General features: G+C 47.6%; 1 protein-coding gene across 2 annotated transcripts in view; it reads right to left on the bottom strand.

Annotated features, from left to right (window-relative positions):
• The window catches only part of SLCO3A1 (solute carrier organic anion transporter family member 3A1), a 303,455-nt gene that overhangs the window by 40,070 nt on the left and 238,177 nt on the right, over positions 1-25,208 (bottom strand). For both annotated transcript variants that reach the window (XM_025438159.3, XM_035714824.2), the window contains exons 5-7: positions 12,697-12,861; positions 7,322-7,520; positions 4,952-5,090 (exon numbers count right to left, since the gene is read on the bottom strand). In XM_025438159.3, coding sequence (XP_025293944.3) covers positions 4,952-5,090; positions 7,322-7,520; positions 12,697-12,861 — 503 coding nt within the window. The remainder of the gene's footprint in view (positions 1-4,951; positions 5,091-7,321; positions 7,521-12,696; positions 12,862-25,208) is intronic.

Raw genomic sequence — 25,208 nt, forward strand, 5'->3', positions numbered from 1 at the left:
AGATAGGAAACAGATAAGAAAACTGGCCCAGGTCTAAGGGATGGCCAGGTGTGGGGACTGTGCCTACAGAAGATCAAATGTCTTGTCTGTAGGTTTGACCATCTCTCAGCTCCAGCCAACTGCTGCCCTGGGGGGGGGGGGGGTGCCAGGATCAGGTCAGTTCTTGTCCGAGTTTTATAGAGAGGCCAGGAATCCAGATTTGTGTATGAAATGCACAGACTGTTTAAACCTTGGTTCAGGCCACAGTAAGCACACGTGAAGGGCAGAGGGGGTAACAAGCAGTTAGTTTCTTCTGTAATATGCTGATGTGGCCTCTCCAGTCTCTAGCATGGTTTCTTCAGTGCTTGGACACATAAAGGTGGAAAGGAAAGGACACTGAAGGCTCGGTGCTCAGTGTCAGCTCAGACACCATTTCTAGAAAGGTACAATTTTAGGAACCTATCCCTCCTCCTAGAGCAGAGGTTCTCGACCATGGGGGATTCTGCAGAACCCAAGCAGAGCCTATGGAAACATCTGGAGGCACTGCTGGTTTTGCAAATGTGCAAGGGTAACTATTGGCATCTACTAGTGGGTAGAGCCTAGGGATATTGCTGAATATCCTACAGTCCCCACCACAAAGACATAGCCTTCAAATATCAGCAGTGCTGAGGTGGAGACACTCTGGAGGGGAACAGTGGTTCTCAACCTCTGCTACACACAAACACACTTGCGGGGGAGAAGTGGGCTTTAAAAAGTTATGGATCGTACTCCATAACAAAGAAATCAGAGTATCTAAGGATGAGGCTCATATTTTAAAAGTTCTCAAGCAATTCTAACACTGCCTGCATGAGATCCAGGAGAGTAAACAACAAATTTCCTGCATGCATCTATCATAGGCCCCCCAGCCCTCCGCAGAACCAACTCAGAGCTCTGCTCTAACAGGTGCTCGACACACATCTGGCTGCCTGTGTGGGGAGATAGATTAGTGGCCCATGATTAGTCCCCTACAAACTTTGGTGCTGGATTTAGATGGACTTTCAACGTTCTATTGGTAGCTGATACAAGCCTTTCTTTTCTTTTTTCTTTTTACTCAATTATTCAGTACATCAAAAGGCTACAACTTCCAGCAGTCAGCAGCATACCAACATGCTTTCCATTGGAATAATTACTTCTGAGAGTGAAAGGTACAGAAACAATCTGGACAACATACTCATGCCAAAGGAAGCTTACAAAATTAATTCACAATCTTTTTTGTCACCCCTCCTTGGTCATATGCAATGAGGAGAATTAGAAATTGTATATTAAACGCAATCCTGGAAACTTTCATTGCTATCACTCAAGGAGATGGGAAATAGGGAAAAACAAAACAAAACAAAACCCAAACCAGAGCAGCAAGGCAAGTCTAATAGCAGGAAACCACTCACACTAACCAGATTTCCCTATAACCAGAATTATTTGATGGGCAATTCACATTTAATCAAGTCAGGGGCAATTTTCACAGGTTCTGACAGAAGCTGTGAATGGGTGAGAGATGAACAGGGACTGGAGCTTTAGTACTGAAATCTCCACCATCAACTAACCTACCTGCCAACTGCTATTCAAGGGAATGATATTCTCACCCGTGGCTCCCTGGGTCAGCACGGGGGCCTCCAGCCAGGTGCTCAGGACACCTGGGGCCTTTATCCAGAGCCATGACACTGAACACTGGAAATGCAAGGGTTCACAGGATAACCCCATCCCTGGACACTGGAGCCTAAGGAGGCAGATGCAGGAGTAAACAAGCTGTTTGAATGGGGGTAGAGGTAGAAGGGACAGACTGCCAGACAGAGCAGGTGCTGGAGGACTCTATAGGGCAGGGCACTAATGCAGCCCTAGAAGAAGTGATGACCTGGGAGGAGGCTTCTTAGCTGCAGGTAAAGAATTATTATGCATCTGAAGGACTTGACTGAGGACTCTCCTGCTAAAAACAGCAGCACGTGCAAAGGCCCAGAGATAACGGACAGCTGGGTATGTTGCAAAACCCCAGGAATTTCAACACAGCAAGTCATTCGTCAACAGGTGGGAGGAGTGGGGAGGTTGAGGCTGGAGAGGCAGCAGGGCCAGTCTGTGAAGGCAGAGGGTCCTGACTACATGGAGTACAACGAAGAGGTTTTTTCAAGGAAAGAAAAGATGAGAATCGCAAAGAGGTAAGTCGCAGGGTCAGAGGAAGACATGAGGTTGGTGTCAGACAGACAGACAGACAGACAGACCTCCATGTCAATTCCAGTGCCACCAGGTTCTGCATGGCCTGGGGCATGTGACTAGTCTGTAATCGGGGCATAAAAATCACACCTCCTTCCTCAGGTTGCTGTAAGGATCAGCAAGAGAAGCAGCACAGAGCTGGGCGAGCAGGTGGAGGAGTGGCTTCATTCACGCCTGGAGAGCCTGAGGACTCCAGCAGCCAGTGAAGGGAAGTATAAGAAGGGAAAGAGGGATGATGGACGAGGAAGCCTTTGGTTCCTGGAAAAGGTTTTGTGGGAGCACGGAGACAAGAAGGAGAGTAGGAACGAAGGAGGGAGAGAATGCACCAGGAATATATCCCACCATTTGGCATTTTCTCAAGATCCTGCAGCAGAGATATAAAAGACTGAAACTGCTTTCTGCTCATTTTTGGACGGTGGCCTGAGATTTCTTTGATTCTAGGCCAAGCTGTCACGGGCTGTGAGTGACGTGTGGAAGGCCTGTTGCCTGGCCCAAAAGGGCTGTTGAAAAAGTTTGCTGTTGTGAGCTTTAGGATTACAGCTGCTCTTAAGGCTAGATTGTCACAAGGGCCCCTTTGCACAATACATACGGCTCTGAGTTCCCAAATCCTTCACATTCACCTGCTGGACGCCAGGGCAGGGAGAAATGTTACCCCCACCAGCCGTGGGCCCAGGTCTGTCTCCATCTCTGACTTGTAATCACAGGAGGAGAACCTCTCTGCTTTGCAGACAACATGAGGCCTCAGTAATGTGAAGAAAAGGCAGGTGTCTGGAGGAGAAAGGATATGTCCAGAGGGAAGCAGAGAAGCTCACTATCCAATAATTGCATTCCACAGCTTGCTGTTTCAGCAGCTGGAAGCAGTAATGGGCCTGGTTAGGCTCTTATTCAATAAGACTCTTGCACATGAAAGACCAAGGGAAATGCAACTTTTAAGACATTTTTTTGGGGGGGTCAGAGAAGGCTCTGGAATAGAGACTTGTTTGGTCTCAGGACACCAGTTTATAGAGTCCATTTACTTCTTAAAACAGGACAATAACCAAACATGATTTATAGAACTTTTTTGATATTAAAATGTTAATAAAGTGGCTGTCATGAAAACAAATAGCTTATATTTTTATTTTAACCATTTGCAAGGCCTCATCTCTTTTTTAAAATTCATTTCCATTCACATAAAGAAATTGCTTTATCATCTAATTGAAAAAAAAAATCAGATTCTCTCTCCCCCCCCTCCCCACTCAAGGTGATTTATTTTCTCTATGGAAAAAATGTTAATAAATGGCCAGGAATCTAAATGTTAAAAGCAAAGAAAAATGAAATCTTTGGAGATGAAAATAAGTGATCGATTTTTCTTCTTTCAGAGAAATTGCTGCTCCCAAAAGACACAGAATATGAGGAGAAATAAGTAATTACAACTCTAAATTCCTTTAAAGCAGCCACTCAGCCCTCTTCTTGTCTTTCACTTCACCTAGACATTCCTAGACATTTCTGGACAACTTCTGGATGCCAGCCCTCACTTAGGAAACTCACAGATCAGAGCAAATGACAAATACTTTTAGCAGATCACTGCAGTGAACTGAGCGTGCAGCCTCCAGCAGAGATAGGTGCTAAGAACCACAGAAGCAAGAACACCAAAGAGGAAGAAGAGAAGGGATGGCCTCACAGAGAAAGGGGAATTTGAGGGTATGGACAGGTGAGGAGGAGTGTCCAAATGGAGGAAGAATGAAAAGACACCTGTTGTGTGGGGGAAGGTGGATACCACAAACCAAAAGGGAGTAGAGCTGAAGAGATTGCATGAGGACAGATGTGTCCTGAAGACACATACAAAGCCAGGTCAATGCCTAGCTCTTATCCTGCAGGTGACAGGGTAGCACCAGAAGGAGTCATCGGCAGTTACAGAAATCATTAGAAGATGGTCCAGAAGGGGGCGGTCCTGAGCTGTGAGGCCAATTAGGCAACTGCTGCACAAGTGCCAAGCAAGACACCAGGAGAGCTCGCACCAGGGCCCTGATGTTGGATGCAGAAGGCAGGCAGGTGTGAGAGACACCTGGAAGGTGGGATCAGCATGGCTTGATGACCAGTCCCTTAGGGTCAGATTTTCAAGCAGAGAACAGGGAAAACTGCAGGCTGACAGCCAACTGGACAATTCACACTGAGGAGGAAAAACAAAACCCAAAAAAACTCAAAACCAAAACAAAACAAAGTTTAGTGGGGAGTGGAAAAAGGTGGAAGGTATTTAGTTGGGAATAAAAAGGTAAAAGGAACTGAGTAAGGAAGGGGTTAAATTAGTGTCGATAGTCTCAGGCTTGGAGGAAGTGTCTGCTAAATGGTTCTCCAGCTTTTCTTTACACACTTCTGTTGATGGGGAGCTCATTACCTGTAGAGTCAGGCTATTTCACTGATACACTTTGTGAGTGCCCTGAAATACAATCTTTATCTCTGCCTCCATAATGTACAGCTTCCTTTGACATTTTTATTTTTAGTTGCTCAATGACACCCTTTGGAAACCTATTTGATTTAGCAGGAAGGTCTGAATGACCTGGGAGTCCTCCCATCCCGCTGACAGAGGATGCTCCACTGGAGCGTGGAGGAGACTGAAAAAAAGTCACAGTGCAGGCACACAAAGTATAGAACACATGTTGTCGCCCACCACTGCCCCTGACCACAGGTTTTAAGCTACTTTGGCTGCCTGAGTCCCTGGTCCCATCTCATCCCGTTAGAAAATCACCAATACCGTGCTGTTGCAGCCAGCAAAGCAGGCGGACAGGTAGGTGATGCCATCTGCCCCACACACTGGAGTGAAGGAATCGGTTTGGCATTCACAGTTTTTATTGCAGGGCGAGTAGGGGTCCAGGGCCGAGCCAGGTGCTGAGCTGGAAGAGAGAGGAAACACGGAATCCATCAGAGGAAGGTCAACTTCTGTTGGATCTCTCCAGGGACAGCCTTCTGCCCTCTGCTAAAATGAGGCACCTGGTACCCCTTCCTCCTCCTCCTCCTCCTCCTCCTCCTCCGATCTTACCCCTCCCTGTCCTGAAAGGACCAGCCCAGCACCGCCACTGAGAGCCGTGCACAACGGTGGAAGGCTGCGAGCTTCCGAGCTTCCTCTGCCCAGAAGAAGAAGAAGCCTCTTCTTGATCAGCTCAGAGCCACCTCCACGGCAAGGCTGCTCATGATCACTGCAGCCTCAGCCCGTTCCCCCCTCCCTGACCCAACACCACTGCCATCGGGCACAGCCCAACACTGACTTCTCCCTCCTTGGGTCAGTTCTCGTCTGTCTCATTCCTCCCTAGCAGGCAGTGAGCTTTGTGATGCTCAACACACCACTACCACTACACTGGCTTCGATAACTCTCGTCTGTCTGATTGATTCAACTTCCTGAGAAAAATAACTCCAGTTATTTTAAATTTCCTTTTGTGCCATTAAAGGCACAATTACCTAGAGCTCGCAGACTGCAAAGGGGAAGAGGATGGAGTGGGTGTTTTCAGCTCTGTAAGAGAGGAAGTGTCATTTCCAGCCTCCCAGGGTTCGGACCACTTCATAGTAATGATGATCTAACAATTTATGTGCCAGCACCGTTGATGGTACCTCGGATATTATTTTACTTATTTTCCAAGTGACCCCAGGGGGTTGATAGAGAAGGAAACTGAGGCAAAGCCAGGCTGAGATCCCACCCAAATATATGTAATTCGTACATGGCAAAGCGAGGGAGGAGGGGGTGAGGTTTGGAGCTCTACCAATTTGGGCAGAGCTGGCAGTTGGATTGTAGGCTCTGAACTGTTTTTTTTTTTTTTTCTTTTTCCCATGAAGAAGAACCTCATTATCGTAAGACCCTGTGCTTTGAACCACTACAAGTTTACTACTTGAGAACTGGCACAGTAAGGCTGGCGGTCTCTCTCTCCAAATGCTGTTATTTATGGCATGCACAAAGCAGAAGGTGCCACATTTGGGAGAGGGAGGAATGGGGGTGGGATGCAGTGGGGGGCAGAAGAGGCCACAGTGCTAGTACAGGGGATGGAGGGGCACACAGTGGCTGGGCTGTGCGTGGATTTACAGACAACTGCCTCTGCCTATGTTCTCCTATTCAGCTCGCTTGATCTTGTCAGGTGGCAGATAAGCCCAGCTCTCCTGTATCTTCTGGATACAGACTACAGGAGAAAACCTGATGGCCTGCCTGGAGGAGGAAACTGGCATGAGGAGGAACTGGTATCCCACAGGTCGATTCTGCTGCAGCCCTGATGCTCCAGGACTGATCCCCAAACAGCTTCAGAGTCTCACACAGAAAAAGGGACAGCTGTTCCTGCTCCGTACATAAACGCTCTCCATAATTCCCACTGGGGGCAATTCTGATTGGACTCTAGATCAAAGCCTTGAGATAATAACTAGAAAAAAAGTGTCCCACAAGAACCAACTTTCTTTCCTTCTCCTTCTTTTCCCCTTTTATTCCCCACCCTCTGTCCCCTCCCATACTTATCAATACCTACTATGGGTGAGACCCTATAATTACTGTGGGAGCCTAATGGTAGCTTCTGATATTTTCTGGAATGGGTGAAATCAATTCTGTCTTTCATTTAGAGCTGAAGTTTAAAGGGTGCCTGGGTGGCTCAGTTGGTTGAATGTCTGACCCTTGATTTCAGCTCAGGTCCTGATCTTAGGGTCATGAGATTGAACATGAATCAGGTCAGCATTGGGCGTGGAGTCTGCTTAAGATTCTCTCTCTCCCTCTGCTTCTTCCCATACTTCGCTCTCTCCCCGTCTCAAAAAAGAAAAAAAAAAAGCTGAATTTTAAAATAAAATTCATCTGTATTATTTATCTTCAATTATTCCTAAAGCCAAATGCCAAAAATGGTAATAGGAGTACTGTGAGGAGTGAATGTGATGGTCTCCCCTGGCACGCTTCTGGCTCCTGTTGAGCGGAATCATCTGTGCTCTCCACCCAAAAGGTCCATGGTGATTCTTCAACCCTGAGAGGACAATGTGAAGGCATCATTGAACCCTCCACTCATGGTCACTAGGGACAAAGCTGGCTCCATTACCCTACCATGAAGAAAGAGTCCAGGCACCCCTGGGCAGGCAGGCGTGGAAAACGGCTATTTCTGGGACTTACGTGTTTCCATAGGGAACAGTAACCCCAGCCACAGGGCCCGTGTCACAGCCCAGGAAGAGGAAGGAGATGTAGCAAGCTGTGGACACCAGGTTGACGAGCATGGCCATCCGAATGGCCCCGAGGGCAGAAAGACTGAGCTTCTTCACCAGGAGACCACCCAAGAAGATCCCCAGACAGGCACATGGGATTGCAGTCATCCCTGGGAGAAAAACAGAGGGGGCGGGGACTGTTAGCAGGGAAAGAGGGGCCAGTCGGCGCTGACGGAGGGGTGCCAGGCTGGGGGCCGAGCCCTGCGCAGACCAAACTCCCAGTGACACCACTGCAATGGTACATCCCCCACGCTGCCCCCAAGTCTCCATGAGGGGCCTTACTTCTGCCCTTGGGGAACTCACAGAAAACTGGGGGACACAGACATGGAAACATTCAGCTATTAGGAGTCCAAGTACATATATCTATCTTGCTAAGTAAGGGATCCTCATGGGAAAGACACAGCTGGTGTTGGGAATGACCCAAAAGACAAAGAAGGACAGATTGGGAACATGCACGTGCGTTTTAGGGAAGTCATGATTGGGGAGCACTGACGTGCCATCGGTGCATTTTAGAGGTGATGTGGGAAAAGGGATTCAAGATCACTTGGGGATTTTCTCTCCTTTCCTCATTAGCCAAGGAGGGCTTCATTGAAAGGATCTGGTGGCTGTTTAAGCAAAGGTCCCAGAGCTCACCAGCCTGTGGACATGGTGTTTTAAACAGCTCCCAGAACTCTTGGGAAGTAGCATCAATCAAATCAATGTGTTTTGTAGCTCTTGGTGAGTAATTGGCCTAAAAAAATTTCCCCTCTCTTACAAACAGAGCTATCTGCAAGGCAGCAGGACCATAAACCTGTTATTTCTGACTCTCAGAGACTTGTGGAATTTCAGAAGGACCAAATGGTGCTAGGGTTCCAATCTCCTATTTGGCTTTGCTCTGTCCTGATTCGCTTCATCTAAAACTCAGCTTTAAATTACCGTGCGTCATTTATCCACCGGGTAGACTGTGCATGGCCAATTTCCCAGTCTAGGCTGTCTCCTCCTTGCCAATCAACAGACCTCTAGGTCAATCGACTACATCAACCAGCTGGTATGTGCTAAGGGAATGCAAATTAATTTTAATATTAGGGGAAGAAAAACATAATCAGGAAGGCTGAGCTCTGCAAGAAAATAGCACAAGTCACATTTAAATAAAAACGTATGATATCTCTGCATTATTTGATGCTCTTGGAATACCTATGCTTGGTTTTCTCTGGTTCTTGGTATAGGAATGACCTTTGTGATCTAGCCCCCATGTGCCCCTCTCTGCTCACCCCACCCCCCCGGCCCACAGCTCCTCCTTTTTCTCTCTGGGACAGGCCAAATCCATTCAGATCCCCAGGTTTTGCACCTGCTGCTCCCTCTCCTGGGACATTCTTCTACTGTGTCTCTACTTGGCTGGCTCTGTACCCCCTTCAGAGATGCCTTTCCCAGACCATGCTATCTAGAGTGGTCCTATACCCCACCCAGGTGCTCCCTATCATTCCTCACCCCGTTTTATTATCTTCATGGCTCTCTCCCTGCTATCTGCAGCTGCCTTATTCGTATTTGGACTTTTGGTTTCCTGTCCGCTCTCCTCCCTCCTGACGTGCAGCTTCCCTGAGCATAAGAAGCTTTTCTATCCCATTCAGTCCAGCACGGTTCCCTGTGCCTGGCACGGGGTGGGCACTCCAGGCTTCTTTTTGGGGTGAATGAAATGGCGAGCAGGTTGGACCTGTGTGAATGAACACTGGTGAGGACGGGCCCACGCCCAGAGAGCAAGCCTGGGCTTGGTTTCGTTTCCTAGCAGAGGAGGCTGTGGGGAGCGTCACCTGGTGAGGATGGTAACTATGGCAATAACAGGCTTTCAGCGCTTTTTCTCCCAACCGTCATCAGGCCGCTCTCTTCCTCCCTGATGTGTGTGCAGCCTTGGCATTCAGTTATCAGAACTTCCCCGCAACTCCATCCTCATTACGTTAACCTATGCAGATTGAGTCCTTTTTATCTTCACGCATAAATCCATGCCATCAGTGCCTTAATCATCTACATTGCTCCTCTCCGGACTCTGCCCCATTTGCTGATGACTCCCAGGGGGGCCCAGGGCTCTGCACTGATGCCCCAGCCTGCAGGGAGCAGGGGCTGAGCACCTTCTGATCCCATTACCTGTCTTTGTTTTGTTTTTGTTTTTGTTGTTTTTTAACTATTAACAAGACTTTATTTTTTAATTCTACAGCTAGTGCAGATGGATTATTTAATCCTTTTACTCTCCATTGCCAAAATAACAAAGCTGGAATTAGCTGATGGTAAAAGCTCTCTATGTTTATCACCTCATCTCTTTTTTTTCCATTACCTGTCTTTGTGCCCTGAGTGCCCAGTGTCAGCCCCCATTGCAGGCAGCACTCTAGGGAGCATGCTGATTTGAGTGAGGCCCCAAGCAGGACACAAGAAGAGGCCATGCATGCTGCCAGCGTGGACTGTCGGACAGATGGTTGGACACAGGAGCCAGCAGGTGGCTTCTCTGCATGGCAGGAGAAGGTACCCCCCTGCCAAGCACTAGACTGAGTTGCTGGGAAAGAAACAGGTGAAGAGGGGGAGAGTGTTTTTTTGACCTTCTGCCCTGAAGACTATTGATTTGTTTGTCGATAGAAACTGTCCTGAAAAAGAACAGCCCCAACATCGAAGCAACTGTGCAAATGTAATGAGAACATAAGAACAGAAGCTACAGAAGTGAGGAAATGGAGAAACTCGGGCTGCTGGAGGGCAAAACCAGAGACATCCCAAAAATAACAAAGAAGTTATGACTTTAATTATAAAGAGACCCACTTTACCCTACCTCTGTCAGACAGGTACTGGAAAGCTGCCTGAATTTTGCTAATACTTCTTACAAGTGACAAGTAACAAAAAAGTGGATGGCAAAGTGTTATCTGTTAAAAAAGAAAAAAATCAGGTTCGTGGTAGGCTAGCCATTCCCAAGGAGACACTATGATCCAGGTGCGTCATTGTAGCAGGCTTTCATTTTTTTTTTTTTTAATTGATATACATTATGTCCTGGGAAGTGCACAAAGCTTAAGGAAACACCAGATTCCTTGCATCCATATATACCCCTATCACCACCACTCAGATCAAGTTTGGCACATTCCCAGAGGCCCAGGAAGGGTCTCTGGTGGCTGCCGCCTCCCCTTCTCTGGACAATAGTTCTCCCATCATCATAGTCTTTATCACTTTAACTAAGCTTTCCTTCTTTAAACTCATAAATCTGTACACTTTTGTGCTTGACGTCTTTCAGCTCTATCAGATTCATCCACATTGAGGCAGGTACGAAAATGCTTCCTTTCTCCTGCTGGGTGATAGCACTATGTGAACATTCTATAATTTATTTATTCCTTCTCCTGTCGACAGACATCTGGGCTGTATCCCGTTGGGGCCATCATGCACCAGGCTGCTCTGAATGCAGTTATATATGCGTATCTAAAGGAGTGGACTTAAACATTCATTTCTGTTGAGTCCATGCCCTGAAGTGGGATGGATGGATCCCCGTAACAGGTGCGCTGCCCAAGAGCTGTCCAAAGTGCTCACACCATCGGGAACTCCCAGCAGTGGTGCCTGAGACTTCCAGTTGCTCCACACCCTCACCAACATTTGGTGCTATCAGTTCGGTGGATGCACAGTGGTATCTCAGTGTGGTTTTAATATGTGTCCTCCTTATGATGGGTTGGTACCTTTGCATTTGCTAATTGGCCATTAGGCAAAGAGACAGGAAGTGCTGAAGGAGATCATTGCTCTCAGCAGGTGATCTACCCCTACATACCAGAGAAGGTAATTCATGGGGCTGGAGCTCTCTCTCAGATGCAGAGCCATACTAGCTGCATCTCAGTGGCCAGACTCACGTCTCTCTCCTCTTCACTGGCAAGACCTATGCATGAGCTCTTCTGTCGAGGGCTGTCCATCCACAACCTCTCTCTTTCCTGTAAATCCCTTTCTGTTGGCTCTTCCCCCCCAACCCCACTGCCTTAGCAACCTCCTCATGTTTCCTAGCAACGCACCAACTCTCCCCCAGTTCCCCTCCAGGGACACACACCACCCACCTGCCATGGTCCCCTCCGGTACTCTATGGCTGAGCTTCGAGGAAAGTCCTGCAGCCGCAGACTACTCCTTCCCTCTTGGGGGCTGCTCTCCACACAGAGTATGGGCTCCCCACCACCATGTCTCAGACATAGCTCTGACACAGGCTGAAGGACATCCTGGTGGTTGCAGGCAATGGAGACGCTGTTGTCCTCATCATGTGTGTGCGCTGCTGCCTGCTTCCTCCTTGGAATCATCCTTGACTCCCATGACCTGTGGGATTCTTTCTGACTTCGCCTTGGACTGCTGTGTTTCCTCACGGTTGGGACTTTATTCTTCTTTTCCAATTCACTTTCTTACTGCGGAACTTCCACTCCACGTCCCTGACTACCCTCAGATTACACCGATGCAACCGAACTTCTATTCCCCAGCAGGGTCTCCTTCCTGAGCTCCCATCAAGTACAGGACCCCACAGGGACACACCACAGGTGTCTCACACTCAGCAACTTCAAATGTGGTCTCACAATCTTCCCTCATGGATTTGATTCTTCTCTGTTGGTTCCACGTTGCAAAACTGGTGCTACCAGCCATCGGAGCCCGAAATGCAGGTGTCTTTCCTCACTCTTCTGTCTCCTTTGTCAATCATGAAGCCACTTTGCTAACTACACATACGTAATGCTGCTTCCCACGAGGGCGAATTGGTTTTCCTTGTCATGCCAGCTCCAAATAGCAGAAGGAGATGCCTGTAGTCTCCTACTAAGAAGGATGGTCAGGCCATGCTTGAGCTTGGGGAGAAGGAGTGTCATGATCTATTAATTATGTCTGCCATGGGCAGGGGTCAGGAAGGGAGTGTGTGTCTTCCAAGTTCTGTATTTGCTGACTACGTGTTTCACGCTGCCAAGAATATTCTTACTTTTTTATGTGTCTGAGCAAAGCCTGCTAACCTTTCAGGATATATCTTGATTCCTCTCTTCCTTCATCCTGTCTTCTCCCAAATTCTGTAGTTCACAGCTATCTACTGATCTCCTGGCCTGTCACAATGCTTCCTATGTACATTTCATATTTTAGCTCTTTATTATCACATCCCTTTGGCAAGTTTTACTGCAAGAATAGACTAAAATTCCTTCTGCACACAAACACCAGGACTACTGCTATTGTTGGAGCAGCGGACTTGGGCTCTTTCTCTGATGGGCCTTGGTAAATTCTCAGAGTATTACCTGCATGATAGCAGCCCTCTTCCCACCCAGGGGGATGGAGAAGCAGACTCACCGAGCAGCTGGTTGGCAGAAGAGGTGGTAAGGTTAAATTGCTGCTCCAGGTACTTCCCCAAGAAAGCAGCGAAGCCAGCCACCACTGCAATCTCCATGCAGGCAGCCAGGATGATGCAGGTGAACACAGGGTTTGAGAGCAGGTGCTTGGTGACTTTCGGGATCACTGCAGGGAGAGAGAGGAAGAGGGTCATACACTGCACTTCCAGGCCTTCTGCCCCCAGACTCCCTTCTTGACACACTTTTGCCCATCTCAGTCAACAGCATCAGGAGTCACTCAGTTGTTCAGACTGAAACCTAAAACCTAAAACCTAAAACCCACAACTGTAGACTCTGGCTTTAAAATATATGCTGATATCTTGCCAATTAAGCTGAGAAGTACTATAACAGGAGAGACTATATTGTGCCTTTTCTTAGTTTACTGGAAACACTAAAATATTTTATAAGCAATGACAAATTATTTGCATCCCCCTCAAAAAAGAGTTTGGGGTTTCTTTCTCTCTCTCTCTCTTTTTTTTTAGATTTTATTTATTTATTCATGAGAGACACATACAGAGAGAGAGAGAAAGAGAGAGAGAGAGAGAGAGAGAGAGGCAGAGACACAGGCAGAGGGAGAAGCAGGCTCCATGCAGAGAGCCCAACGTGGGACTTGATCCTGGGTCTCCAGGATCACATCCTGGACTGAAGGCAGCACTAAACTGCTGAGCCACCCAGGCTGCCCAAGGGGGTTTGTTTCTCAAGCGAAAAAAATATATATAATTACATATTATAAATTATGTTATATCAAGTATTTCTAAGCATCTATATATGTAGACCTGAGATGAATATTTATAACTCTGTATGTGTGTTAAGAAAATATATTTAATCTTAAAAAGCTTCAAGAAAAAAATTGGAATTCTAGTGCTTATGTATATACATATATGTGCTGAGTCAAACCCCACCTCGTTGACTGGTCTATGGCCACCTGCCCAGCAAAACTTCCATGAGCTCTCATGTGGAGGACTCCCAGAGCATGGTTTTTCACTTTTGATCTGATAAAATCATTCCCTACATGGTAGCCAGTGGGATCAACTCAAATCAGTTTCCTGCTCAAAACTCCCCGATGGCCCATGTCTGTCTCTATAGCAGTCTGATGACTCTTCCTGCCACGTCTCTTTCTCCCTCCTGTCCAGCCTGCCTACCCCTGCTCTTTCTTGCTGGGTCCTCCTCGCCTTGTGCTAGGGGCTCCTCCCTCTCTTGGGATGCTCTGCCCACGGGTCTTCCCTGCATCTCTTCCCTCATTCTTAGGTGGTCTCTTCTCATCACCCAGTTCTACCTTGAAGAAGCTGCCCCCCCAGCCTGGTGCCCTGGACTTGGGTGAGAACTGATGGTGAGCAAAAGCACTTCGTGGCTTGCGTACTGTATTAAGCACCACCAGAGCCGGAAAACAGGTCCTGTTGAGGTCATACACTTCAATCTTATTTTATTATATTCTGTTTTTCTTGAAGTATGTGGTTTTGTAGACCACTTAAGATTTTCTGCTTACATTGGTGCTTTAAAAAACGTGACATTCATTGTTTTTTGTTTTTTTTTTTAATCCTTTGAGTGCAGTCACATTATTTGGATATTCCTGGTGATTAGACTCCTTGGTATCTGGTCTTCCACCCAATCTCCTCAACTGTGGTATGACAACGGATCTTAGCAGTATGCAAAGGGGCTCTGCAGGTATAGGTACCAAGGCAATCCTGTCGCTCCAACATTTGTGCTATTATTTTAATGTGTACTTATAAAAATGTCAACTGAGGGGCTCCTGCGTGGCTCAGTTGGTTGGGCATCTACCTTCAGCTCAGATCATGATCCCAGAGTCCTGGGATCGAGCCCCATATTGAGCTCCCTGCTCAACAGGGAGTCTGCTTCTCCCTCTCCCTCCCCGCCCCCACTCATGCATGCATGCTCTTTCAAATAAATAATAAAATCTTCCCAAAAAATTAAAAAGTCAACTGAAACATAACTAATATATCAAATCTGTGGTTTCATGGCTCTCATAGCTTAAAATGATGCCAGGTTAAAACAATTAGATTTAAAGTTATTTAGAGAGAAGTCTTATGTAAATAATGGTACAGGTGGTAAGCAGATAAGGCAAAATGTATAAAGTTATGTGCCAGGGACTACAGTAAGGGGAACTCTGTTCTGCTGTAATCATAATAACATGGAATATTTGGCATGTGGTATACTTTCTACCTGTGTAAACAGAAGAGAGAAACTGAGTCCCAGAAGGATCAAGTATTATTCTAAGTCCAGGAAAAACCAGTAGGTACTCATGGTCATACAAAATAAACAGGTGAGCAGGGAGTCTAATACTGCATTCCAAGGTGATGAATTAGCCAGCTGTCCAAAAGAAGAAAGCTAATTACACAGACTCAATCTCATCTCCTAGGAGATGAAACCTCTAAATGGTCCAAATCATTAGAATAAAATAATAATAGAGGATACATAAGTTTTTAATAATGTTAACAGATAAGCTCAATAAATCAAAATGGCAGAACAATGGGTCAGCCAATGGCAGGTACACACAGCTCAAAATTGATCATTTCCATGAAACGTACCAAGTTTGAAAAATGAAAAACTAAAGAGAGGGACTTAAAGACCCTCCGACATAATAAAAGGAACTCAGAATCACCGTGGGCTGAGCAACCTGATCCTACATCCCAACTAAGAAACAGCCAGAGCTGGTGGCCTCTGCTTTTCTGTCATAGTTTCTCATAAAATTTACTAAAACTTGAGGAAGGTCACTCTTGGATGATGTAACTGTGTGCAAGCACACATGCATACACATATGCCACAAAAACCCAGAAACTTTAAATCCATGGTATTCACTCATTTATACCTACTTTTTTGCAAAGGCACTAGCCTTTACATGTGTTCTGTTTATTTATTTACTTTTGCAGGGTCTTCAGCATCTAAGATAATCTGACTTTTTAAGAAATGTCCTTTCAAATAAATGTCTAAAAGTGGTTACACTTACAATCTATGTTTAAGTGTTGAGAAATTTTCCTTCGTTACATCCACATTATTTTTTAAGAAATGTACAAATGTTTAGAGGAATGTTGACTGTGTAATGTTTAAAACCGTGAACTGCTACACAAATACAGAAGATGAATACGTTGGGTGTAAACAAAGGGTAACACTGGTTTCTGTCTTTAAACACAAAAGCCTGTTGGATGTTAAGACTCCATCACCATAAATGGCTGCTCACAAGTGAAGGCTGGTTTGCTATTGTGCGCAGCACATTGTGACGGTATAATGTACCCATGATAAGGGACTTGGTTGACCCTGCCACAAAACACGAATCTCCACACTGTATAGGAACAGGTATGGATCACACCAGGCAACCACAGTGCCTCCTGGTAATGAGTGAATGTCAAAGCCCCTGGCTGTTTGTGTTCTGGTTTGGTTTGTGATAGAAACACTGTCACTCATCATTGTGCTCTTTTGGAATTAAGACATCTGAACTCTGGAAACACTGCCAACAATCAATAGGCAGGTTGGGGGCATTCCAGGAAAATAATCATCTGCTATACTTTCATTATAGCCCTCATTTCCTTTGTTAGGGTGTAGACCGTTCAGATGGGGACCTCAGAAAGAAGCACCACAGCCCCTCTTGCTCACAAATAAAATTGTTTGATACCAGCAGCATCCTCCAACTAGGAACTGTGCTCTCTGGCTCAGAAATGGTGCCAAAGAGGATTTATGTCTGATCACATTATTGTGGTCTTGGTATCTCCTTCTCCTTGATCATGGCTATCAGATTTATTTGGGGAGGAGGGGGGGCATGTCTTGACAAAGGCAACTCCAGTTAATGGAATGTTTTCATCCTTTAACAACCATTTTAATTATTCCAGAGATAATTCCACTTCAGTGGGGAAGATTCTTTGTTGAGATAGGAGAGCCTGCCTGCTTTTGTCTTAGTGTCTAATGACTAATTTCGTGTTGAATTAGATGTGAAAATCAGTAGGTTTGAGGATCATCCTACTGAAGACTCAGGGAAGCCTCAGTGGACCTTATTTGCATGAAGAACATTCTTTTTTTCCCTCTATCGGGCAGATTTGCTGCCAGAAATGACAGATTCCTCTTGCATTCAGCTCTTTTGCTCCTACATTCTTCCCTCCCATTCTAGGTTTTATTGCAATGACTCACAACACTCTCCAAAGATTCCTTTTCAAAGGTTCAGCCTATCCTCCAAAGCCCCAATTTGAAAAGGGGTATTAATTAGCTTGAACCTAGGGCCATCCCAGTATTTCAGGCTTTTTCATTCAATGGGTTGTTAAACCTATAAAATTCTAACCTTCCAAGGAGGCAGCAGCTAATGAGGTGGCCCAGACAAATAGAAACTGAAGAACCAAGGCAACACCAGGCCACAGAACCCCCGTGGTCCCCCGTAGCCAATTACTTCCCACCTACTGATTTAGCTTCAGAGGCTGGGAGCTGGGACAGGAGGTGGGCTGGCGTGCACCATGCCACCTCACCAGCTGGGGAGGACTTCACCTCTCATAGGGAGCCTGGTGCTGTCCTCCAGCAGGTTGATACAAAGAGCCAAACAGTAGCAGAGGAGAGTCCTCCAGGAAAAACAGGGTTTCCACTACTGTCTTTGGAAGACATTTCTGTAGGATTAAGATTTCCTGAAAACTTGTAGGCCCTCCAGGAGGGAGAAAGCCAGGTTTGGAGGAGTTGTGAGGACTGATACAGAAAGAGCATCACCTGGGTACCAAGTACTCTTCTAGCCACTCACAATCAAATTGCATAATCCTCATGGCGAACCCGTGACCTTGGGGCTATAACGGCTTCTGTTTCCAGGTGAGGAAACCAAGGCAGAGAGTAGTCCCAGGGTGAGGGATGCATGGCAAAAACTCAAACCACGGCACCTGCTACTCTGGAGCATGCTCAGAGCCAGGGTGCTATTCTGGTTTGGGTTTTCAGAAATGCTGCTCGTGGTCAGAGGATGGAGCATGCAGAGACCACTCCCGATAATCAAAGGAGTCTTTCTTCATGCTTAGAAAGAATATAAAAATTCCCACTAGGACTGGAAAAAAAATGACTCCTGGGATTAGTCCATGTTTTTTTGGAAGAGGAGAGGTAGCACAGGAAGGGAGGGATATGAATGAAAGAAAGGCTTGCAGAGCCCAAAGGGGAGGAGTCCTGTACTGCAGACAAGTTTGACTGAGCAAGGTTGTATAAAATAAGGACGTAGTTTAAGAAGTCGGGTCACTGGGACCTGAATTCTATCTTCAAAACCAAGTAGGTCTGGGTCCCAAGCGCACCTCTCTGTCCCATGGATTGTTGCAAAGATTAAATGAGACCCATGCATGCAGAGAATGTGACCCAGGGCTTCTGGCACACAGGTAAGATGAGAGCACAATGCTAAGTAATACAATAGAAGTACTTGTTGGCTATGTTAGGGAGCAAGCCCTGGGGCTCGAAGGACATTAGAGCTGCCCTAAGAATGCCTTTGTATGAGCAGATGTGGTGAGGAAGCAGAGCTGGCAAGAGACTGGGTGGGTGAATGGAGTTCCTGGAGCTGCCTTGGAGCTGCTGGCTTCCCAGGGACAGACATGCCCTCTTGCAGAGGGCTGGGTGAGTCAGGAGATAGGGGACACAAGTCCTTGTCCACCTCCCTTCCCCAAAACTGGAGGTGCTCTGGGAAGTGCTCACTGCAGGGCTCGGGCCTATTGCACTTGACTCTAGACATTTTAGCCCTCGGGCTCTCTACAGAAATTTGCCTTGACCTTCTTTTTTCTTTAATAACATTGCTGTCAATACACCATGGTTAATGCTCCCAGTGTGTGCAACTGCTTGGTAATTACGACAGTGACAGCTGACATTTGCTGGGCAACCAGCATCAGATGGGCCCTGAGCTGAGGGTTCCTAATGTCACTCCCACAGCTATCACAACAGGGACAGTCTCACTGTCTTGTTTCAGACATGAGGAAACCAAAGCTTCCTTAAGCAGCTGCATAAACCATGCTCCCAGAATGCAAAACTCAGGCCTGCCTGCACTCCAGAGCCCACCTCTAAATCTTTGGGTTTTTGTATGGGGACTTCAATCAGCGGAAAAGTGTTTATTTTCTGAAAGATAAGTCGTCATGAAGCTGCTTCCCAGTGCACAGGACACAGAACCCAAAAGCAAAGGGAACAGAGAGGTGGAAGGAGCAGGGTGGGGGTGAGATACACAACAGTCTTCGGGTCACGACCAAAACCCAATGAAAAGAGGAAGGAAGAAGTAACAAAGATGTGGCCAAACACCACAACGGAGGCACGAGATTAAAGCCAAGGTAGGGTGAATCCTAGGAAAAATGATGTTTCCTGGCATGGCACAAACATTTGGCAGCCACTACGCTGGTTCCCTGTACCCGGTGCTGGCCGTCATTACTGCACCAATGTGTCCCTGGACACTCTTGCCTGGGTCCTCTGGTCTCTCCCACGTGAGGAGCCACCTGCATGCAGAGATGGAGCAGCCCCATCCCTAGATGTGGGCACTGTGCCCAGTAAGAGCAGATGCTTCATAAATGCAAGAGGGATTAATGAATTCAATAAACAAACAAATTGCAGTCTCTAAAGGCAACTGTCACCATCTCTTAAGAAACATTAACTGTGGAGACAGGGACCAGTTTGTGATCACATCATGGGTCACATTCCATAGGCTCATGGGCCATGATGGAATGGAAATAATTAGCGAATACGGCCATTTCCATTGCTGAGTCTAGAGTTATCTAGACTCCCCTGGATAGGGGAGGAGAAGAGCCTGGGAGGGAGGGGAAGCCTATGGTGCCAGGGACCTTCTAGAAAGGAGTGCCTATTGTGCACTGGCCTCAGACTGGCCACCTTGGGATCTCTGACCTTGTTGCTGCAGATAAGACTGTCTCCCAGTCTCTGTTCTGGGCAATCGAGGGACCCCCAGGTGAGCTTCCTGGACCCTCTCATTGCCAACTGTGAGACAGGTAGTTACCAGGCTTCCATCTACTGGTCTTGGGAACAGGCTGAAGGTCCCTTGTATGGAGAAGGTCATGGTTTGAGTGAACAAACCAGAAGCCATCAGCACAGGAAACAAGTATTTACACTGAAAGCCAAGCATCGATGGGTGTGGATTGGACAGGGAAACCCAGAGCCGGTCAGTTCTATTGATTCTTTTTTTTTTTTTTTAATTCCCAACTCCTTGTAACACCACCAAGAAATCGTGGGAGAAAAAGAGTAGTGTGGGGTCCCATTAGCTGGTGTAAGCCCAAGCACCCCCAGAAACACAGCTAGCTCCTCCCATTCCAGATCGGTGACCCCCAGGAGGGTGAAGTCAGAAACACAGGGTGGCGGAGCCAGAGAAGAAAGCCTGGGGAGTAGCAAGCTCTGTTTCAGATCCAACTGTTGTGCCTTTTCATGCCAGAGGTAGCAGAGGCAGAAAAGGATTAAAGAAATAAAGAGTGTCTCCTAAACAGAATGCCACTTTTGTAACTTCACACCAGCCCCTAGGAACCTTGTCTGGGAGCATGATGCGCCACCTCAGGGGTGGCAGGGCTGACTGCATTAAGCGTTCACAAAAACTCGACCCATAGGAGAATGTACTGCTCGAAAGACAAAGAGCAATGCTCAGAAAAGACATGGTGAATTTCAGCACCTAAGAGAACATAAATGCCTGTGTCTAAGCCGAGACTCCCTAGTGCTATCTCCTGAAGGGTTGGGTTTACAGCAGACCTTCTCAGAGCCTTCAATGTGCTAATGTCACTTACACACCTCCAAATGGGTCACATTGCAGGATGTCCCAAGCTTATTTCATAAGTAGGTCTCCTCCCCTATGTTTTCATCTTATGGGCAAAAACTGCTGCAGAAACAGCTCTGATGGAAAGCCTCCAAAGGACTCCCACCACCTCTCCTATTTATTTTCAAGTAGGGGTACATTTAGAATTGCCTGGAAACTTTAAAGAAATTCAGGAGCCTAGACCACCTCCCTCTTCCCCACTAGACTCATGGAATCAGAAATCCTAGGGGTGCGGCCTGAGTGTGGGTGTGTTTCAAGAAACCCCCCAGGATGGGACACCTGGGTGGCTCAGAGGTTAAGCGTCTGTCTTCAGCTCAGGGTGTGATCCTGGAGTCCCAGGATGGAGTCCCACATTGGACTTCCTGCATGGAGCCTGCTTCTCTGCCCTCCACTCATAAATAAAAAAAATAAAAAAAAAAAAAAAAAAAAGAACCCCCCCCCCCCCCCAGGTAATGCTGATTCAAACCTCTAGGTGGGAAACAGTGACTCAAAGTCCACACACTTTAGAAGAGCAATGCAAAAGCCCTCCAAATTCATTTACAATTTTACTGGAGTCTTACTGGGGTGGCCTTAGGTGCTAGGAACTCTGCTGGGTGCAATAACAAGACACCATTCTCCCTTCTACCATGACCTTTTCTGAAGCCTAATCCCCCAAATGAGATGTCTCTCTCCCATCTACCACTCGGGCATTTCTGTGCCCTGCCTCTGCTCGCACCTGCCCCCCCTCCCGCCCAGAAGCCCCTCTCTTCTCTCTATCCACAGGGATCCTGCTCATCTTTCCAGATGGGGCTGAAATGCTACTCGTTTTATGCACTTGTCTTCGAGTCCTCCCTATGGACTCAGCACATCCCTTTGAACTTCCCATGATCCTCACCACCTTCTATCCTGCATTCTAGCAACACTTCTTAAATGCCCAAAGAGTTAACATGAACAGGAAAGCTCTAGGGTCAGATGGGATAAAACAATGCCAGCCAGCTGGCCTTCCAAGGGCCTTTAATACTCGAATATACCATGTGGGTCTCCAAGAGGGTCACACACTATATAGACATTTTTTCAAGCTTATTTGGCTGTAATACCTTTCCTCCCTCCCCCCATTGATTTATATTTCCCCTGAGCATCTCCAAGGACTTCTGTTCCAAGGAACACCCATAGGGAAACATTGTCTTCTAGCAGTTTCCTTCCTTCATTCAAAGAACACTCGTGGGATATCCACATTGTGCCAGGCTTTGTGCCAGGTACCCTCTCATGTGTAAATCTCGGGTGCTTTGTGGAAATAACTTGTGGCCTGTTCACAGACATAACACCCCAGCACATCCTCCTCCACAGCTGGTAAGAATATGAGGAAGCCATTGGCCAAACTGGTCCTGGGGACCTACAAACATAACTCCTATGGCATGGCAGTGTATGAAATACAGCCTGGTGCATGGTTCCCAGCATTTGGGAGGGCGGATGGTTTCCCTAGCCATGGAATCAAGAAAGAAGATTTTAATGGGAAATCCACGTGAGGGCAGAGCACAGTTCTGAAGACAAATGGTGCAATAAAAAACACTCAGCCATCTAGCCCGCAGAACAAGGGCTCTCAGATCACCAGGCTCCTCACAATAACAAGATGCTGAAAGGCACAGGCCCCTCATTACAGAAAATGTGGCAGGAATGGACTGATAGCTGGCAAAGGATAGAGGAGGTTTGGTAGAGTTGTAGAGGCTAGAGGCTAGAGGCAGGAGCCGGGTCCCTCACGCTAGGCCAATGCGTGTGCAGCTCCTGCTCAACACCAAGAGAGGAGCAGCGGTGGCGATGAGTGTGCACCCTGTTCCTGACCCAAACACCTGTCAGGGAACTCACACAGCCCAGAGTCACCAATGCAAGTCAACTGGAGCAACTGGGCCAGCAGCCCCATCCCCACACAAGCAGGTCACCGGTGGACCAGCCATGGCACTTAGCACAGATGGAGCCCCGGCTGGACTCGTGTCCGCGGATGGGTCAAACACAGGCCGAAACTCTGGGACGGGCTTTGGGGGCGAGAACAGCTTGAAGGAAAGCAGCAAACCATGGTGGGCTTGGCAGGGCACGTCCAGTGATCCGTGTATCCCCTCATTTATCAGATATGTACTGAGCCCCTACGGACAAGAGCAGAAGCACAAACAGAGGAAGTCTGGCCTTTGTGGAGCTTTCGGATGGAGTAAGTGAATAATCACATACAGAACAGTAACATGACCATGTCACGGAGAGCAATGTGCCGGGGGGGGGGGGGCAGGCAGAGAAAAGTCCTAGAGAACATGATCATGAGCTGATGTCTGATGATGGGATCAGAATTCCAGCTGAAGGAACAGCAGGTGCACAGTCCCAGGGTGGGGAGGAAGCCTGGGGAACCCAGGGGCCTAGAAGGAAGCTGGTGAGGTGAGGCTGTGGAGGGACAGGGAGGCAGTGGTGTAAGCAGCGGCTGGAAGGGCAGAGGAGCACCACTGGGAGGCCCTGAAAGGGTTCCACCTCTGTCCCTTCGAGCTGGAGGCAGCCACGGGATCAGATGCATCCTGAAACCATCGTCATGTACAGACAGATCAGTGGGGTTGGGGCAGACTAGAGTGCAGGAGATAACCCGAGGAGGCTGGAGAGAGAGTCAGATGGTGAAATCAGTAGAACCCAGGGATGGATGGCTGGAGGAGGGCAGGATGGAGAAGGTAACAGCCCCTGGCAGGATTCATCTCCCCTGCAAGTGAAGGTCCTCTGGAACTGGGCACTGCATTTCCTCCCGTGGAGAGAGAGCAAGTGGAACAGAGAAAGGACCTGTGTCTCTGTGTCTCTGACACAGGAAGGGTCTTTGTTCAATTGGCCCCAGCCCCAATTGGCTGATTCCCCTTCCTCCTCAGGCAGTTCATTAAAGGCTGGTGAATCCCCCAGGGAAACACAGTGGAATGAGCTTGGGGTGTGGAGTCCGGGGACCTTGCCCAGTCCCAGCTCCATCCTTCCCAGTGGTGATGACCTGGAAATGTAGTTTAACCCTGAGCTCTGTGATGGGATGGTTGGCATGGAGATCAGCTACACTCACACTCACGCATCAGCTGGATGGTGGGGGCCCAGTGGGAGGTCCCTGCAAGTGCCTGGAAACTCGTCAACCACCCTCCACATTTTGGGGGTAGTAAGACTCTGAGCCTAAATCCCCCCTACCCCACCCCGAGCCCTGCCAGTTGGGCTGCTCCAAAAAGATAGTTGTAGCTATCTTTTCGGAGACAGGAAGAGGCCACTTGGCAGTCAGTGTGAAGTGTACAGAGACAAGAGTGCTCAGTTTTGACTGCTCTTCTCTTTCAGAGATCAAAGGCAGGGCCCTCCCTTCGGATTTTAAACCTCTGGAACAGTTACACTCATCCTAGCTAGAGAGCCCATCAGAGAGGGCCAGGACGTGCCAATGTTTGCAGGGAGTGGGTTCCTCCCGCCCTTTTAGCCTGTAGCTTCGTCTAGAAGACCCACTGTTTTACGGTACACCAGTGCTGTTGCAACCAGCAGCTGGAAATTTAAGTATGCTCTGCTGAAGTCGGCTAGCACCTGCTGAGGCCACTTCTCCATTAAGAGAGTCCATTATATGCCCCAAGATGGAGCATCACATTGTAGTTAGGAAGACAGGCACCGGGCCCCTGGCCAGGGTTCAAACACCTTTCCTTTCAATCTCTAAGCCTCAATTTGCTTTTTTTTGTAAAATGATACCAATGCCTTATAGGGTTGGAGGATTAAGTATGATAGTGTGTGGAAAACCAGAGTTCACCACTGGTGTGTGTGTGAGTGCATGCATGCTGGCAAGAGGATACTCGTTTGTTTGTTCATCCATTCATTCAGTTGGTATCACCTACATGCCAGGCATTGTGCTGTGCAATGGAAATAAAAAGATGCATGAAAGCTTTGTCCTTGGAGAACACAAGATTTGGGCAAAGGCAGATAAGCTGAGAAGTCTCCAGGTGGTGGGATAACAGGTGCTTTGCAGAGGCTGGGTATATGACAGAGGAATATAGCTAATCCAGCACTGGACATGGGGGGTGGGTGGCACATGGGCACAGTGGGGCTGTAGGGAGGGATTCCATGAAAGGTGGGGACTGAATCTAATCCAGAGTGGACCAACAGAGGAAGGGTATTCCATTCCTTTCTCTTCCAAGAAGAGAGAGGGGAATGTCTGATGTGTTGAAGGAACCAGACAGAGCATGATGGGGAAGGTACACAGAGTATGGCTGCTGAAGGAGCCTGGATCCCAACCATCAAACCCCTTCCAGAGCAGGTGACACCAGAGATGTGAGATTTAACATACCAGCTGGTGATAATATTATGCCTTTGTCTAACAGTCCCCTGAATTCCTTCTTCCCTCTGGGTTGAGACTTTAACAAAGTGTTCTACAAACTCTGGGCATCTAGATTCAGGAGGCCACATGGGTGCTCTCTAGCCCTCACATGGCTACAGCATAGAAAGGATGAGCGGACATAGTGCCAAACACAGAGGAAGGATGGGACGGGGTGGGGTGTGTCCTGAAAGATGAATCAGCCAAATGCTCTGAAGAAAATGGTTGGGGAAGAGGAGTGTGAGAGCCAGGGCACAAAGAAAAAGCTATTTGGTGGCACAGATGAAATGCAAAAATGTGTCTTGGGCTTGCAGACTCCCACACAGGAAGATACTGGAGTTTAACAAACCCAAGCGTTTGTTTGTCTGCTGCCTGCTTTGTTAAACAGTTATGTGACAGTCACTACAAGATG

Source organism: Canis lupus, chromosome 3 (assembly GCF_003254725.2).
Source record: "Canis lupus dingo isolate Sandy chromosome 3, ASM325472v2, whole genome shotgun sequence".
Lineage (NCBI taxonomy): Eukaryota > Metazoa > Chordata > Mammalia > Carnivora > Canidae > Canis > Canis lupus.